This window comes from Rattus norvegicus, chromosome 13 (assembly GCF_036323735.1).
Source record: "Rattus norvegicus strain BN/NHsdMcwi chromosome 13, GRCr8, whole genome shotgun sequence".
Lineage (NCBI taxonomy): Eukaryota > Metazoa > Chordata > Mammalia > Rodentia > Muridae > Rattus > Rattus norvegicus.
The window spans coordinates 53,941,464-53,961,296 of NC_086031.1; the positions used below are offsets into that span (position 1 = coordinate 53,941,464).

Below are 19,833 nucleotides of genomic sequence, written 5' to 3' on the forward strand. Positions count from 1 at the left end.
AAATTTATAGAGGATAGATTTTTTTATTATACCTGGTGTATCTCACCCGCTTAAAATAAAATGTTTACAGGGCCTATTTTGATTCCAGAGAAATCACATTCCTCACTTAGGTATGCTACTCTGGTGCATATACCAAGTGACTGGTAGATTTTGGTTAGCCTAAAACAGGCGAAATCTCTTTGAAAGGTCTATGACTGATCTACTACTTGGACCTTATGATCCAGAAGAGTAGATGGTACTTGAAGTGCCAATGGCAGATAGGAATGGTCTTTGGAGCCTGCCACAGGCCTCCATTGGTGAATTGAAGAATAGAACTTTGAGATTTAGAAGCAAATCTCTACCATAAGCTGTAAACAATCTATTCTCCATTTGAAAGACAGTTCTTGGCTTGCTATTTGGGACCCTATCTATCATGTGACCTGAGAAGTCCATGATGAGATAAGTGTTATCTGATGTGCCAATCATAAAGCAAAATGTACTCAGCCGCAATTTATTATCAAATGAAAGTGATATATACAAGAGTGGGTCTCAGCAGCTCTTGAAGGCAAGAACAAGTAAATTACATGAAGAAGTTGGCCAAATGATTTTTACTCCTTCTGAAATGATGTCAGATGAAAATTATATACCTAGAGCCTTATGGTGTGTTCCTTATGATTGATTGACTGAGATGGAGAAGACTAGGGCCTGGTTTACTATTGATTCTGATTATTATACAGGCAACCACAGAAGTGGATAGCTGCAGTGTTACAAACTCTTCTAGGAATGCTGAAAGTCATGTTTTAGCAGAAATCTTCACAGATGGCAAAACTTCAGAGAGTACACATGGATACATAATTTGTTTAAAGAGAGAAATAGCTGGATGTGCAGTTGTTCACTGAATCATGGGCTATAGCTAATTTTTTGCTTGGATGGGGCTTGAGGAAGATCATGATTGAAATATTAGTGCTAATGATGTCTGAGTAGGAAGCTCTGTGTGGATAGATGTGTCCACATTGTCAGAAGTTGTGAAGAAACTTGTGTCCCATGGAAATGTTCATCAATACATGACTGATGCTGAGGAAGAGTTCAACAATCAAGTAGTCTTAATGCTGCATTCGGTGGTAGTCAGCTTCTTTTCACAGACATCTCTGTCATTGTCCAATGTGCCCATGAACAAAGTAGTGATAAAATGAGGTATATAAATGGGCTTGGCAACATTGACTTCCACTCTCCAAGCCTGCACTGGCTACACCTTTATTCTGAGTGTCAACTCTGCCTACAACATAGACCAGTACTGAGCTCCTGATATGGCACCATTCCTGGTAGAGACTAGCCAGGAACCTGATGACAGGTTGACTGATATTGTATATCTTCTTCTGTAGAAAGCACACCTTTTTGTCCTCCTGGAGCATATACATATTTTGGTTATAAATTTGTCTCTCCTGCCAATAATCCCTCTGGCAAATGACCATCTGTGGACTTAAAAATGCCTTTTTCACCATCATGATATTCTACACAGTATTGCATCTGGTGAAGGCCCATAGTCATTGAATGCACTGGACTTATGTTCCCCATTTTTATGCAGCAACTGACCTAATGGAGAGATTAAAATTCCTTTTGAAGACAGAGCTATAGTGTAAAATTACATGACAACAGCTAGGAGAGCTGTTGCAGAGTTCTCCAAAGGGCAGAATATATTTTGAATATTCAGCTCATATATAGTATGATGACTCTTATAGCCAGGATGCATGGGTCAAGAATCATGGGTTGCAAAACAGAAACCCACAATCATCCCTAGTAATAAACTCAGAAAAAATTACTTCCTGCTCCTGAGACCTTAAGTTCTGCTACACTGGAAGTTTTGTTTTCAGATTAGAGAATGATCCTGCATCTCTACAACAAACATTCTATTGACCTAGAATTCCACACTTCCATATGGCCACTTTGAGTTTCAAATATTCTTTAACAAACAGCCTGAGAGGAATAACAGTATTAAGGGGGTTGATTGATCCAAATTATGATGATAAAATTGGATTCCAACTCCACAATGGAGGTAAGAAAGATTAAGTCTTGCATGCATAGAATACTTTTGGTATTCTCTTGGTGCTACATTGTCCTGTGATGAAAGTCAACAGGAATTGCCATAGCCTAATCTAGGCAACATGACAAAGATAACAGACGTTCCAGGAGTGAAAGTGAGTCATTCATCCAGGAAGAGAGCCAAGACCTGCTGAGGTGCCTGCAGATGGTGGAGGAAATACAAAATGGATACTAAAGGAATATAGTTATAAATACCACATGTGATAATTAAATAAGAATGACCCACATATAGCACCTGATAAAATTGCTGGCACATTAGGAGTGGTACTATTAGAAGATATGGCCTTTTTGACTAGATATAGTCTTAGTGGAAGAAGTGTATCACTGTTGGGACAGGTTTTGAGGACTATGCTCAAGCTAAGACTAGTGCGACGCAGTTTCCTTCTGCTGCTGGAAGATCAAGATGTAAAAAATATCTCACCTCCTGCAACATTGCTACCTTCAAGCTGCCATGCTTCACATCATGATGATAATGGCAAAACCTCTGAAACAGGAAACCAGACCAAATTAAAGGCTTTCCTTTGTAAGAGTTACTATGGCCATGGCCATCTCTTCACAGCAATATCACCTTAACAAGGCCATCAGCTAAGACAGTGTAACCAATTTGAGAAACAAGTATTATAGGTGAAATGAGTGCTTTGGTTTTATTTTGTTGAGAATGCATTTGTACACATATTCCTGTTTTCTTTCTATTTGCTGTATTTCATGATCATGTGCTCTAACATCAAAAAAGGGAATATCAATGGTTTTCTTAAAGTTTCTGATAATCACAATAAATGCTCTATTCTATGCTAGATTTATAATGAAGTTATAATTGTATATAGAACAGTCAATATATTTAAGCGTGACTATAAACTGGATATTGATTTAATTTGGAAATTAATCATGAAATGAGGAGATATATTTGTGTTTCAAGTTGATAATTGTCAAGTTTGTGATGGCTGATCTTGATTGTCAAGTCAATTACCTCTTGAACAAAGTACAATCCAGAGATAGAGTGCATACCTATGAGAGATTTTTCTACTTGATTTGAAGTAGGCAAATCCTCTTTTCTAGTCTGAATCTTTGAGTTAGGAAATTAAACACTTTTGATCTGGAACTTGAAGCAGGAGGACAAATGGCTTTAGTCCAGAATTTGAGAGGGAAGACACACATTTGATCCGGGGCACGACTTCTTCTGGAAGACTACATAGGACATAGAAGAAATGGCTTTTGCTCTTTTGCTCTTTCTCTTCTTGTCCTCGCATTGCTAACACGTCCAATTCATTCCCTAAAACTAGAGATTATGTCTTTGGGATTGCAGAGTACACAAAAACCAACTAGTTCATGCAGCCTTTCAAATTGAACAAATGTTGAACTCTTGGACTTTCTGTTCCTTTACAGTCATTCTTAAATACCCAGCATGCATCAAGTAAGTCATATTAATAAATCATATGTGTGTGTGTGTGTGTGTGTGTGTGTGTGTGTGTGTGTGTATGATTCATTCCATATGTTCTGTTACTCTAGAAAAATTTGATTAAAACACCAAGGTACACTGAAAACGGGTCTGGATTAAATCTAATTTAAATACCTAACAGATTATTAATCACATTCAGTAACAGACGTTTTTTAAATGACAACTGGTTTCCTAAGTCAAACAGGAACTATGGTGGATTACTTCTTCTCATTATCAGACTGTCATATTATATAAACACAAACATGTGCAAATATATATATATGTGTGTGTGCATATAAACATATAATATACCTATTATATATACATGTATATATGATATATATTTATACATGTGTATATGCATATGAACAAAAGGATATATATAACAGAAAAGTTAAAAACTCAATATTTGCTGAATAAATATCACTTTCTTTATCAAAATATTTATAAGAGATGTCCATACACTATAAGAAACTCCTTAAAGATAATGAATAAGAACCCGTCACAATACTAACTTCAAAGATAACTATAGTTTTAATAAGTTAAAATATATTCATTATTATTTTCGTTTTTTATTAATTTGGGTACACAGTGTTCATGTGTATGTGGTAGTTTCAATACCTATGGCCCCATACTCAAGTGTTTGAATGCTTATCCATAGGAAATGACACTATTAGGACATATAGCTTTGTTAAAGTAGGTGTGGTTTTGATGGATGAAGTATGTCACTGTGGAGGCTGATTTTGAAGGTTTCTAGGCTCAAGCTATGCTCAGTGTGGCACGTGGTCTTCTGCTGTTAATGGATCAAGATGTAGGATTCCCAGCTTCTTTACCAGCATCATGTGTGCCTAAAAATTCCCATATTTTCAACCATAATGATAATGGTCTACTTGTAAGCCAGTATTATTCATAATAGTTGGATTGGTTAATTTGTTTCTTCCAAACAGCAAAACCCTGTCTAAGACAATGCTCATTGCCTGTTTATAAGTGATTCCAAAATTTATAGTTTAAATGTAAATATTATTATAGTAATAGAATCATACACATAGGAAAAATTTAATCCCTTTGTATAATTGTATGAATATTTTATCATTTCAATGTACAAAATATTATAAGTTCATATGCAAGAACTTTCTTAGATTCTTATTGATACAAAAGTAGCATACAGTACCTAGTTATATGCATTTGTGACATTATATATGATAGTTTGGTTGTTATGTGTTTCAGACATAATAATAATTTGAAACCTGAGTCAGTGTGTCTTCTACCAACTGTGAATCAGAGCGTTACATTAAAAGGTATCCATGAAAATCTGAAAAGTTCTGAACAGAAAGAACTTACATTTATTTTTTTTTGCTTGGACATAGTTTGTCCTTAGACATATCATATTTTGGATTAGAAGCTTTGAATTCAGTCTTCTTGCATTGTGGCAACAGTCGCTAAGATTAATCACCATATAACAAAAAAGTTTATATGCTTATTAGAAGAAATGAGCTAAACAATATTTCAAATGTAAATTGAAATTGAATTAGTAATAAGCATGTGTATTTCTAAACAAAGGTTCATCCATAAGGTTTACTAATAAATCTATTGTGATTTTACAGACAAGTGGGATAATTGATGTGACCATCAATGCATTTTGAACGAAATGGAGGTGATCCTCTTAATTTTCTATATCCAGGTTTACACATGAATTCAATATTCTCCCCTGATTGGGAATAAATCCTTCCATTTTCTCTCCATCTCAGAACTATGTTATGTTTTTCCAGAATATCTTCTGGTATTACACATGCATCTGAAAGATAAATTGCCAAAGTTCATTAATTAATACATAAACCTATAGAAATCACACCCTTTCTATAGACAAATTCCATTTTTTCTGAGAATTAACTATAAATGCAATGTCATCAGTAACTTCAAAAATTAATTCAGCTGTGAATTTATAAACAAGTGAAACTTCAATCAAAAATATTAGTTAACTGATAAAAGCATTTGAAAAGGTAAAAGTAGAGGAAGTTGTATATTAATGGGTTGTAAGAATTAATATTGGTATCGACATGTCCATATCTCCTACGGTAACTAGCAGACCCTATGAGCCCACACTGAAATACCAATATCACTTTTCATATTTTTGGGATAAAAATCTAAAATCTGTGTGGAAATTCAATAGAATGAATAGACAACTATAATTAGAGCAGAAAGGAAAAATCTGGAGCTATCATACTTTGTTTCAAAATGTACACGGAGCCCCACAGTAACCAGAACACTCTGAAGACTCCAATGAATGAGAAAAGTGATTTGAAAATTGATCTATGCATCTACAGGTAGCTGATCTTAATAAACTTTCCCAAACTTATGTTAGAGAACAGATACCATATTCATAAATGATGTAATAATAATTGATATCCACATGGAGATAATTAAAATTTGTCATCTGTCATTCTGGGCAAAGTCAACTGAAAGTTGGTCTAAGACATTGATGTAAGAACAAACTACTGAAAGTATAAGGAAGCACAACAGGGAAACATTTCACGGTTTTGAACACTGCGTGTTTGGCTGGGACTCCAAATCACAAGGCGAAAAGCAAACTTTGACCTATGGATTTGATCCCATTGTAGTACTGGTGCATATCACAGAGCATAGTCAATACAACAAAGAAATTGGCAGCAAGTTTAATTGAAGTATATGGTTGTCTATTCTTTGTTTCCAGGTATTTACATATCTTTTATAGGGGTGTCCTATGTCAAGAAAAAAAAGATTTGAAAATACATTTATTTGGTTTGGTTTGGTTTTGATTTGATTGCCTTGGGCCCTGTTTTCTGCTAGAAGTTGCAATACCATTTTTAGTAAATTGAATGTGAAAAGGCTTTGCACTATATCTGTCTCAAATTATACTTAAATAATTTAAAAGATTTCAGTTCGTTGATAACCTTTAGCTGAACCATCATTAGTCTGTGGTTAAAAAAGCATTTTAAAAGAAAAATAAGCCAATTAAAACTGGATAAATGAATAGATACTTCTTAAAAAAACACCTAAGTATCATTAGCTGTCATTTCATTGGCAAAGCCATAATAAGATATCTTCTCACTTAGTTAAATAGCACCCGAGAAAGGAGCCCTTTAAAAAAAAAAGTGCTCATGAGTGTGTTGTGAAAAACTCACAAACCATTCATGGGACTATAACTTTCTGAAATTACTATAGATAACAATTGAGATTTCTTAAAAATTTATTGTTCTTATATGTTTCTTCTCGTATGTACACAAAGGAAATAAAATCAAATTACTCAATCTGCAGATACATATATTTATTCTAAACTGCTACATGAAAGCAGATAAGATGAAAAACTGTCTGAACTAATACTAACTAGTGAATTTATAAAGACAACATGGTATGTTTAAATGTAAAATATTGTTCAGACACTGAAGATATATTTTTAATATTTTAGTTAGAAAATGGAATTGGAGGAAATTAAGTGAAATAAACCAAACACAGAAAGACAAATACTTTGTCTTCTTTCTCAGAAAGAGAAAAGAAAGACTATAATTTCTCTAGAATGCATGACAGTGATTAATAGGTGTTAGCTGTCTTATCTATGTGTGGATTTAATAATTGCAAGATGTATAGAGATTTGCTGATTTGTATAAAACTGGACTCCATAGACACACATATTGATTATTCACTGGAGAATGGTGATACTTGTGAATTATGTCTTATGTCCTTGTTGGAGTTTGTATAGACTTGTTAGATGTATGTCTATTTCTTTCTGCTCCCTGCAGAGCCAGATATGGAATACTCAGCTACTTCTCCACCATCAAGTTTAATTCTGTGCCCCTGTGCTCCCAAACATGATGATAATAGATTAAATCTATGAAACTGTAAACAATCCCCACCAAATGATTTTTTTGGGTTGCCATGGTCATAGTGCCTCTTTATAACAATAGAACACTGACTAAGAGAAGAGGTATAAAATATTATCCTGGCATCCTCTTGTGTAGACATTTATACATGTTGGTAAAACCTTAATTATAAAGAACAATATGCACAATTTTATTTGACAGTTTTTTTTTTAAGAATCTAATAATCTTGTTTTATCACATGCTGATGTTTGGCACTGAAGCACAGACAAAACAGCACTTGTCTTTTGTGAATGTTCTATTATCAACAGAAAAGTATCCATAATATAAAACAGAATCTCTTATAATCTATGAGAATAAGATACTTACGTAAGCAGGTTGGTGGGTCAGACCACTTTCCATTTCTGCATGTTATTATCTTATTTCCCTTAAGTAAAAAGTAGTTCTGGCACTGATATTCAACTGATGATAATGGTGCATATTCTGGTAATGACAAGGAGGTGATGTCTCCATTGTCAATAGATGGAGGAGGCCCACATTTCCCTGCTGAATCTAAGAAGACAACATTTGAGTAGTCAAGCGATCAAGTCAAAGTACAGGCTTATGCAGAGTCAAAAAGAATGAAGCATTAACACTTTAGTGATTTCTGGTTAAATAAATGATTATTTGAAGAAAGATTAGTAATATAAACTGAGAGTTACAAGTTCTTCTTTCCTTTTCACATTAAGCACTTAATTACAGCAAACATGTTTCAGAAAACCCTCAAGTACTAGTAAATATCTTAACAGCTTCTAAGCACACAGATGCCAATACAGATAGGCATTTTTTAAAGAAACTTGATAGTATGTAAACATATATACTCCCACTCTTTACCATTTCATATAAATACATTTGTAAACAAGACTTGAAAACTTTTAATATTACAGAAGGCTAATGAGGCTTTCTGGGTATCTGACAGTGTCAACATAAACATGCACATCTATGTTTTACTTTAGCTAGATATATCTGAAATGCTTGGATATAATATTTTTAGTAAACATTATATGAAGAGATGAGACATTGGAAATTCTAGCAAAGAATTTCAGAACTCATCTACCAGCATAATATTGTCCATGCTTTTCTTCAGACTATTGATTGCTCTTGTGAGGATACAGGAAAAGTCTGAATTCGAAAGTATTGATTCTGTTCTGAAAGATCTCAAGAGGAACATCATGCATCTGAGACAAACTCAATCATTTTTTAGATAAAACTAACATGTTAGTTAGATTTAAGCAAAATTAATGGTTTAGTGTGAGGGAAAATGAAAACAATTCTCCATAATACATGACTGTACATATTCAAGAGCTGAGTAAAGTCAAATAGGACAAGTCCCATGTAGCTCCTGGAGATCCATCTACTGAAATTGTTTAAAGAAAACATGTTGAAGAAAAATCAGTAGGAAGTCATCATCGACCACACTGGACCCAAAGAAAGTGACTCCTATCCTCTCACCATGCAGACCATAGCAAGGAGAAGAAAATGAGTGTCAGCCTTAATTTCTACATCTGTTGTGTTTGCCTTTTGAATAAAGACATTAATGAGACATTATCAGATCAAAGAAGATAAAGGGGATTAATCTCCAGCAAAGAGTTCTTCCTAAAGAATAACCATTAGAATTCATTACATAAGTAAAAATTAAAATTAAGGGTAGGAAAATTTTAACTATAAAATAAAGGGTATAGAGTAGATAATCTTTGTTTTCATAAAATCAATTTGTGTTTCAAGTGAAAACTAGCATATAAAAATAGTGTTAAAAGTAATCATAGGAGGCAGAGGGAGGGAGGACATGAATGGCAGAGGGGATTCGGAGGGAGAAGAAGAAGGTCGGGATCTGATATGGTGGGAGACAGGACAGAATCCTAGAGGGCCTTAGGAATGAATAGAAGTATTTACTATGAATGGCTGGGGGACTTGAGAAACCCTAGAATGTCTTAGAAAGCAACGATATGAGAGGAGGCTCTTAGGATCCAATGGAGATAAGCTTAGTCAGAATGTCCAACAGTAAAGAGATGGAATCCAAAGAGACCACCAGTAAGTAGACATGGCCCTAGGTGAGGGGTGGGGTCTCCCAGTCCCCTTTCAAATGTTTGACCAAGAATTTTTCCTGTGTATAGGAAGCACAGGGATAAAAATTGAGGAGAGCCTGAAGGAAAGCCCAGCCAGTGACCCTCTCAACTTGGAATCCATTCCATGCACGGGCACCAAACTTTGACACTATTACTGATGCCATGTTGTACTTGCAGAGAGAAGCCTAGCATGGCTGTCCCCTGAGAGTCTCTACCAGCAGCAGACTGAAACATATGAAGATACTTACAGCCAACCAGTAAAATGAGTTCTGGGATTTCTATGGTTGGGTTAAACAAAGGATTGATGGAGGTGAAGGGGATTGTGATCCCACAGGAAGAACAACAATATCATATAACCAGAATTAAGTTCCCAGAGACTAAGCTCCCAACAAAAGAGAATACATGGACAGATCCATGGCCCCTGGTACATACATTGCAGAGAGCTGCCTTCTCTGACCTCAGTAGGAGAGGAACAGCCAAATCCTGTAGAAACTTGATGCACCAGGGAAGAGTTATGCTGGTAGGGGTGAGGTGTAGGTAGAGTGAATAGGTCAGGGATCACCCTCTCCAAAGCAAAGGAAAGGGGTACAATGAAGAGCTTAGGAATGGGGGACTGGAGAGGGAGCCAACATTTGGCACTAAATAAATAAAATAATAAAAAGAAAGAAAAACTTGATGAGTAATGACGAAAAGCAAAAAAAGAGATTTATTCAAAGAACAATACTAAGAAGTAGAGTAATTATATGAAACAAGGACTCTGAAAAAATAAAAACAAAAAAGAATGGCATTTAATATATGTAACAGAAAACTCTGAAGGAATCTTTACAAAAACATAGAAAATGTGAAAAATAATTGAATTTTGAAGGTAAGTTCAGTTTCTACTTACTCATTGGAAGATAAAATGTCAGGATTAATCAATGATGATACACAAACACTTAGGGTGACTTCAGTAACAGGGGTTTAGGCAACTATTAGAGATAGCACACTCAAATTGTGTATTCAAAAGCATTGAAAAGTGCATGCAACCATTAAATTATTGAGAATGCCTCCTCCAAAACACGAAGAAAAAACAGAAATAAGGTCCAACCAGCTTGGTTACTCTTCTGAAGACATAGCAGCCTGAATGCCTCTCAGGAGTCCTACTGCACACAGGGCAATAAGTAAGGGATCCTCCCAAAAGAGAATGCTTTCCAGCCTGCAACTTCTGCAATGCTTGTCTGCTTCTCTGAAGACACCACAGTCTGAAGGCCTCCCATGAGGTTTGCTGCACGCAGGATAATTGACAAGTTTGAAGGCTTCTCGGGAGTTCTGCTGCACACCAGGCAACAGACCTCACAGTCTGATGGCTTCTGCAGAGACCTACTGCAGGCAGGGCAACAGATGAGCGGGTTGTCTTCTCCTATGAAGACTCCACAGTCTGAAGACCTTTCAGAGTTGCTGTAGCCAGGGCAACAGGTCATTTGCTGCATGCCCCTATGAAGACCTCATACTCTGAAGGCTTCACAAGAGGTCAGCTACCAGCAGGGACACAAGCCTACTCAGACAACTGCAACCACCCAGGGACACAAGAGATAGGATCAAGACAGAGACAGCCAGAACAGCTGACACCAAAGATATGCAGTTTGCTAGAGGCAAGCCCAAGACCATAAGAAACAGAAGCCAATATACTTCGGCATCATCAGAATCCAGTTCGCACAACACTGTAAGCCCTGATTGCGTGAACACAATGAAAAATCAGGAAGCTGATCTAAAATCCTATCTCATAAAGATGTTAGATTCCTTTAAGGAGGATATAATTCATGGAAAGACAAACATGAAACCATAGGTAAACAGGTAGAAGCTATTATAGAGGAAACAAATAAATCCCTTAAAGAAATATAGGAAAAAACAATCAAAGAGGTGAAGGAATTGAAGAAAGTGGTCCAAGACTTAAAAGTGGAAGTAGACCCTAAAAGAAAACAAAAAGTGGCCATCCTTGAATTGGAAAACCTAGGAAAGAGGTCAGGAATTACAGATGAAAGCATCACCAAAAGAATACAAAAAAATAGCATAGAGAATTTCAAGTGTAGATACCTAACAAGATATTGACACAACTGTCAAAGAAAATTCAAAACATAAGAAAACTCCTAACCAAAAACATCCAGGAAATCCAGGAACAATGAAAATATGAAACCTAAGACTAATAGAAATAGAGAAGTGCCAAGGTTCCCAGAGCAAAGGACCTGAAAACTTTTTCAAAAAAGTCATAGAAGAAATCTTCCCCCAACATAAAGAAAGAGACGGTCACAAATAGACAAGAAGTATATAGAACACCAAATAGATTGGAGGAGGGAAAAGTACTGTCATCACATAATAATCAAAACACTAAATGCACAGAAAGAATATTAAAAACTGTATGGGACAAAAGTCAAGTAACATACAAATGCAGATAGATAAGAATTACAGCAGACTTCTCAAAAAAGACACCAAATGCCAGAAGAGCCTGGACAGAAATCATTCAGACCCGAAGAGAAAGCAAATGCCAGCCCAGGATACTATACTGAGCAAAATTACCAATCAACATAGGCAGAGAAACCAAAATATTCCAGGACAAAAACACATTCAAACAACATTTATCTACCAATGAGCCCTAAAGAGGATTCTAGAAGGAAAACTCCAACATAAGAAGGGTATCTATACCAAAGAAAAAGCAAGTTATTGAACAACTCACAACAAAGCAAATAGGAGAGAATCACGTGCACATAATGCCACCTACAACAACAAACATGACAGGAACTAAAAATCACCTGATTTAATATCTCTCAATACCAATGGACTCAATTCCCCAATCAAAAGACATAAGGTAACAGACTAGATAAACAAACAGGATCCAGCACTTTGTTGCACAGAAGAAATATACCTCAATAACAAAGACAGAAACTATCTCAGACTGAAAAGCAGGGAAAGAATAGGTATTCCAAGCAAATAGTCACAAGAAAAAGGCAGGGATTGCCATTATAGTATCCAATAAAATAGATTTTCAATGCAAACGTTATCATGAGAGTTTGGGAAGGATACTTCATATTCATGAAAGGAAAAGTCCACCAAGAAAAAGTGGCAATTATGAACATCTATACCCAAAATAAATGCATTAGCGCCCACATTCATGAACTAAACTTTACTAAAGATCAAAAAACACAATGAAAACCACACAAACCCAACATCTCAATCTCATCAATGGACAGATCATTGAAACAGAAACTAAACAGAGACACAGTGAAACTAATAGAGGTTATGAATCAAATGAATTTAACAGATATCTAAGAACACTTCACTCTAGAATCAAAGCATATCCTGTCTTCTCAGCACCTCATGTTATTTTCTCCCAAATTGATCCTATAATCAGTCATAAAACAAGCCTCATCTGATATAAAACAATTGAAATAATCCCATGCATCCTAGCAGACCACTACAGCCTAAGGGTGGTCTCCAATAACACCAAAACATGAGAAAACCCATATACACATAGGAACTGAATAACTGTTTATACAATGATAACTTGGTCAGGGAAGAAAGAAAGAAAGAAATTAAAATTCCTGAAATCAATGAAAATAATTATACAGCATACCCAAACATATGGGACACAATGAAAGCAGTGCAAAGGGGAAAATTCATAGAACTAACTGTTCTGATTAAAAAAACTGTTATAGACATTCTATACTAGCAATTTAACAGCACACTAGACTGTTCTAGAACAGAATGAACCTGAAATACCCAAGAGGATTAGAGAGCAGGAAATAGTTAAACTCCAGGATAAAATCAGCCAAATAAAAACAAAGAGAACTATACAAAGTATCATCAAAACCAAAAGCAGGTTCTTTGAGAAAATCCACCTGATAGAGTAAGAAAAATTCTCAATTTCATATATAAAATCAAACAGCCAAGAGGGGGCAAAAATAATTCTTAGTAATAAAAGAACTTCTGAGGGAATCTTCATCCCTGGCTTCAAGCTGTACTATAACCGAATAGTGATAAAAATTATACAGTATTGATTGGTACAGAGACAGACACGTTGATCAATGGAATAGAAATTAAGACCCAGAAATAAAACTGACCATGAACACTTGATTTTTGACAAAGAAGCCAAAAGTATACAATAGAAAAAAGAAAGAATCTTCGATAAATGGCTCTGGTCTAACTGGCAGTCTATGCATCAAAAAATAAAAAAAGGCTCTATATTTGTCACATTGCACAAAGCTCAAGTCCAAGTGGATCAAGGACCTAAACATAAAACTAGACACACTGAATCTATAGAAGAAAAATTGGGAAAGAACTTTGTACTCATAGTCATTGGATTCAAATTTCCTAAGCAGATCTCCCATGGCCCAGGCTCTAAGATAAAGAATTGATAAATGGGACTTTATCAAACTGAAAGATTCTATATGGCAAAGGAGATAATCAATAGGCAATATCAGCAACCTACAGATTGGGAAAAAAATCTTCACTAACCCCACATACAATAGAGGGCTAATACCCAAAATACATAAAGAATTCAAGAAGCTAACCACCAGGAAACCAAAAACGAATCAAAAAATGGGATATAGAACTCAACAAAAAAAAATAACAAGGAAGGAATCTCAAATGGCCCAGAAGCACCAAAAGAAATGTTCAAATTCCTTAGCTCAGGGTAACTCAAATCAAAGAGACCCTGAAATTCCACCTTTCACTAATCAGAATGGCTAAAATCAAAACCTTGTGAGACAGCACATGTTTGTGAGGATGTGGGAAAAGAGGAACACCCCTTCATTGCTGGTGGGATAGAAAACAGGTACAACCACTCTGGAGATCAATCTGGAGGTTCCTCAGAAAATTTAAAATAGATAATCCAGAAGACCCATTTATTTTACTCTGGGCATATATCCAAAAGATTACCTACCATGCCACAGGTGGCATGCATTCCAAAATATTCATAGCATCCTTATGTGTGATAACCAGAATTTGGAAATAATCCATCGGTCCCACAACAGAATAATGGATAGAGAAAATATAGTTCATTTACACAGTGGAATACTACTCAACTATTAAGTATAAGAAGTTTTGCAGGCAAATAGAACTACAAAATATCATCCTGAGTGAAGTAACTCAGACCCAAAAAGACATACATGGTATATATTCACTAATACATGAATATTAGGGCAAAAAAGTACAGAATACCCAGGATACAATGCCCACACCTCAAGAAGGTTAACAAGCCAACGCTCCCAATTAGGATGCCCCAATCCCATTTGTCATGGAGATGAAAGCAATCAGGGGAGAGGGTGGGAAAAGAGAAGGATGTACCTGGATTGGATGGGAAAGGAGAATAGGGGACCTTGATAAGTATTGGCAGCATGGGAAACAGGACTGAAGCCCTGTGGGCTAGCAGAAAAGAATGGAAATAGGCAACCTTGGGAGGTAAGAGATGGGAGAAACCCTATAAAAAGTACGAGAGACCTGGGTTATGGAAGAGTCCCAGGTCCCAAAGAGCAGGATCTTAGAGAAAATGCCCTACATTGCGGAGAGGGAACTTGCAGAGTCTTCCTCCATTAGAAAGACAGGGCATCAAGTGGAGGGATGGGCTTACCATCCAACAGTCAAAAAACTCTGACCCAGAATTGTTCCTGTCTGAAAAACTGCAGGGACAAAAGTGGAGAAGACCCTGAGGGAAAGGAGGTCTGGTGACAGACCCAAAGTGGGATCCAGCACAAGTCTGACAGTATTATACTTTCCTTGATAAATGAAATTAAAAAATTGCACTCAACACTATTTGAAGACTTTATTATTAGGAAGAGATACTTAAAATATTTACTGCTACAAATGATATTCCGGCATTCTGGAGGTTCAGAAGAAAATGATTTTCATTGAGTTCAAGGACAAGTTGTGTGACATTGGGAGTTTTAGTTCAGCCTGTGCTGCATCAAAGACCCTATCTTAAGTATACGTTATCTTCAAAATAGTTTTCATTACCATTGAAAGTCCATATAGAAACTTTAATAGAAAATAATATGTTTGACCAGTGATAAGAAAGTAGCATTCATGTCTGAGTTACAATGCTACTGCTAATTCCAGACAACCCTTGCCAATATAGTGATCAATTGAAGAAATAACAATTTCATTGGCCTTTTCTCAACTTCCTTTGGAATCAAAATATGCAAATTATAGTTCATATTTATAATTCAGTTTACTTCTTTACTGTTTAATTATTTCTTGTATTCCTCTAATCATGGTTGTAGAAACAGGAAATGGTGGGAATTAAGGCATACTGTAACCCAAATCAAAATTCTTGATGGTAAAAGTCAGTAAAAGACCTTTATTTAATCCATAACAGTAAACTTGATTTTAAGTATCGTGGATCATGGAAGGATCTAAAAGAACAACGTTTGTGTACTTACTGGGGGAAATGCATTTTGGCGGAATGGACCAGCCCTCTTCACCACAGGTGATGGTGCTCTGATTATTCTGAAGGCTGTAGCCTTGATTGCAAACAATTTGTACAATATCACCTTCTTTGTGTGTTTGACCTGAAGATGTAGAATGACCGTTTTCCACAGAAGGAAAGAAGCAGATCCCTAAGAGAGAGAAAAAAATTTCAATTTCCAATGTGAGGGATGTTAATTGAAAGGTAGGTTGCACTTTAGAATATTGTTAAAAGAATGACACAAGTAAAAGAAACTATACAAATGAATCTCCTGAAGCTATTCAATCCCAGCTGGTCCAGATAGAGAGGTTCTGCCAGGGATGTCATACCTGCACATCCCAAGGGCTGAGATTGTAGATGGCCACTGTGCGTTACATGTGGATTCTCTATGTCTCAATTCTGGTATTCCCGTTTATAGGTCAAGCATCTCATCTATCAATCCATCTCCCTATTAATGGTGCTTTGAAATATTCTTTGAATAACATATTTTCACTGATAGATTCTTTATATAGAATAGTTATGATACACTGTTTTTCTGATTCTTTCTTCAACAAATAATGACTTTATTAATCTGCTTCTTCACTGACCTATATCGTTTCCCTTCATTTTTTTAAAAATATACCCTTAATCATGGGGTTTGCCTACATTCACTTAAGGATCTATGTATTATAGATAACAAGTCTAAGGGTGAAGTAAGTTTTGGAAAGTAGACTAGTAAAATGTCTTGCTAGATATCATGAGAAAAATAATTCAAATACAGAGTATAATTAAGTGTTTATTTTTCCATAAAAGAGTGGCCATATTGGTTTTAAGTACATCCTGACAAGAGCTGTTAGTACAAACACTCTTCATCAGTTTTCAATTCATACTTTTCTTTTGTAGACAACCTGTTGACAATATGTTCTTCATTGGATTTTTTCTGAGGACAAAAATAGCTCATAAAAGAAAGACTTTATCTGCCCCTTCTCCAGCCTAATTCTGGGATTTTCCAGATCCCACTTTCCCTTCCTACATATTCTTGTTTTCATGGACTCAGTGTTCATCTAAGGATGGGTGTTTACTCACTTAGACACTTTGGAACTGGTGACCATCCTGCTTCTGTGCAAATTATGGGATTCCAGAAGGAACTTGAAGGAGACGCAAAATTATATTCACAGGAGTAGTATAAAATCTTCCCACCAGGAACTGGTGAAAATGGCTCATATTTCTTTTCATCATACACTATTCCATGTCTTATTTTTGGAAAATCACAATGGATCCCTTGGAAAAAATGAAAAAGTTAAATAATAATTTATAATTATTGAGGATACATTTATTTGCAAAATGTTGTGTTTTCTGAATAATATTGCTCCTATCCACCAACCAAATTCCAACTTCCTTCAAAATATTTTACAAAAATCACCTTTTATTGAGTTAGTGATGCCACTGACCAGAAATGTTTAGCACCCTTTTCAGGCTTCCTTTTCTCAACTACCCACTACAAAATTGAAAATGATTATTTTCCTACAGATTCTGAGGCGAACTCACAAATATCTTTATGACACACAGACACAGACAGATACAGACAGCAGACAGACAGACTGACAGACAAACAGACACACACACACACACACACACACACACACACACATGTTGTGTGTCCAGAATACCCTGAAGAAATAGGTGAGGGAAACTTTGTTTTTTAGTGACAACCATGTAGAGTTCCAAAAGTCAAAGACATGTCCCATTGGGTGAGAATTACAAGTAAAAAGCAAAAGTAACACAAATGGAGCATCATCAAATATCCTGCAGAAACCGAGAAAGTGTGTCTAAGGTAGCCAACTGGAGAACCCCATCCAGATTCCCAGGAAGAGCAGAGAAAACAACTGAGAAATCAGCTATGACTAAGTTATCTTTGAAGGAAAAGTAACTGGACACTTCAGCTTACTATTTCAACCTTTTCTGTCAGTTTCTGTTGGCTGCTGTGAGAACAAATTTCATCAAGTGATATCTGTTGCTATCTGTTCTATTACTTAAATGTGTCATCTAAAAACTCTCAGAGGTGAAGTCACAATGCCTGCTATAAATTAGCAGCCCTAGAGGATTAATGCTGGATGTCATTTTGTGAAAAATAATGTTTTGTGCTCTCTCTCTCTCTCTCTCTCTCTCTCTCTCTCTCTCTCTCTCTCTCTCTCTCTCTCTCTCTATGTCTCTGTGTCTATCTGCCTACATGCCTCCCGGTCTCCTCGTCTCTCATCTATTCATGAATTTCTTAGCTGCTACTTATTCTTTAACTGTGGCTTGCTTCATTTTAGTAAATTAAGTCAAAATTACAAGTTTGGCTTTTGTAGGTCATTTTTCAGACTGCACAGAATACCAAACTCTCAGTATTTATAAATAAAATTGTGTGACATAGTTAACTGTATTTAGGAACACACACACACACCCACACACACACACACACACACTCATATAATGCTTTGTAGAGACAAAAGGGAAGGGTACATTTTAATATACTACAAGCTCAAAATATTTTAAGTTAAAAAAATCAAATAAATATTTTCTGTTATTTGGCAGGATGAATTTCTTCTCTCATTCTGTAACTATTACTTCTCACAGTGAGATGTGGTAACCAAATAAAATAAGTTTTAATCTCTGAAATAATATTGTAAAATTTGTTAGGATGCATTTCAAAACAAAAGTGATTATCTTGTTCTTAATTTTTTCTCTTAAGTGAAAAATGAATCACTCTTTAAATAACCGTTAATTTTATGTGAAGATTAGCCAAAATATATATCGCAAAATAAAGTCTTTCTGAAACTAGACCCAAGTACAGTGACTAAATTCCAGAACCCCACCCCTTGTTTAAAGTGTCATTTGAGATTGCATAGAAATGATATCGAAAATAACAGTGTTCCTCATGTAATCTATTTTTTATGTTTTTTTCTATCTTTATTAACTTGAGTATTTCTTGTTTACATTTCGATTGCTATTCCCTTTCCCGGTTTCCTCATGTAATCTTACGTAAGACATTTCCAGTTGATAAAAAGGTGAATTTGGTTGAAAAGTAAAGACTCACACATTTTGATGACGACAGAGTTAAAAGGTGTCTAATCTGTGAAAAGGAAATCAACTTCACACAGATTCAGGAGACTTTAGGGTCCCTATGGAGCTTGACTTTGTCAGCGGCTCTGTTTATTTATAGCGCCATTATCTTTGAAAATAAATCTTGTTACACTCACTATCTATGCATTTTAAAATATTACTGTTTGATTTGTCTAAATTGCATTGGAAGTTTAGAAAACAGGAAAGAAATCCCTTTATTCAGTTTCTCCTTTTAATTGCCTACCAGAAACTATTTCCATAAGTACACTGGTTTTTACACTTAAAAGTGTTTCTTATTTTTCACTTAATATATTTTATTGCTTACTTTTCATTTATTACTTGGATATTTTTTATTTACATTTCAAATGTTATTCCCTTTTCTGGTTTCCTGTCCATATCCCATCCGGCTCCCCCTTTTTCTGTAAGAATGTTCCACATCCTCTACCACCCACGCCTTCCTGCTTCCCCACTCTGACATTTCCCTACACTGGGGGGCACAGCTTTTTCAGAAACAAGGACTTCTCCTCTCATTGGTGCACAACAAGGCCATCCTCTGCTACATACGCAGCTGGAGCCATGGGTCTGTCCATGAGTACTCTTTAGGTAGTGGTTTAATATCTGGGAACTCTGGTTGGTTGGTATTAAAATAAAATAAATTAAAATATGCTAATATACAAAAGAGAATGTGGATGTTTCCCATCTCTTTCTGCTTACCTTCCCCTTTGGCAGAAGAGAACCATGAGGTTAGGAGGACATTGACTAAGAACAACAGGCGACAGAACCCCATCTTCTGAAGCCGTGGACACTCCAGCCGTGGTGCTCCTTCTGGGAACTTGGTCA

At 35.8% G+C, this 19,833-nt stretch overlaps 1 protein-coding gene across 1 annotated transcript; it reads right to left on the reverse strand.

The window, feature by feature from the left end:
• Positions 1-4,834: 4,834 nt before the first annotated feature.
• Cfhr1 (complement factor H-related 1) lies at positions 4,835-19,819 on the reverse strand. Its single transcript, NM_001044227.2, has 5 exons — positions 19,708-19,819; positions 16,975-17,169; positions 15,884-16,060; positions 7,738-7,920; positions 4,835-5,309 (listed from the first exon to the last, which is right to left on the reverse strand). Exons 1-5 carry the CDS (start codon positions 19,778-19,780, stop codon positions 5,113-5,115), a joined length of 825 nt encoding a protein of 274 aa, NP_001037692.1. The 5' UTR covers positions 19,781-19,819; the 3' UTR covers positions 4,835-5,112.
• Between the last annotated feature and the right edge of the window lie 14 nt (positions 19,820-19,833).

Coding starts and splice junctions, on each gene's coding strand:
- Cfhr1 (NM_001044227.2), bottom strand. CDS start 19,780: ATGGGGTTCTGTCGCCTGTTGTTCTTAGTCAATGTCCTCCTAACCTCA. Junction 17,170..19,707: donor CTCTTCTGCCAAAGGGGAAG/GTAAGCAGAAAG, acceptor ATTTTTTCCAAG/GGATCCATTGTGATTTTCCA. Junction 7,921..15,883: donor GCCAAAATGCATTTCCCCCA/GTAAGTACACAA, acceptor TTGTCTTCTTAG/ATTCAGCAGGGAAATGTGGG.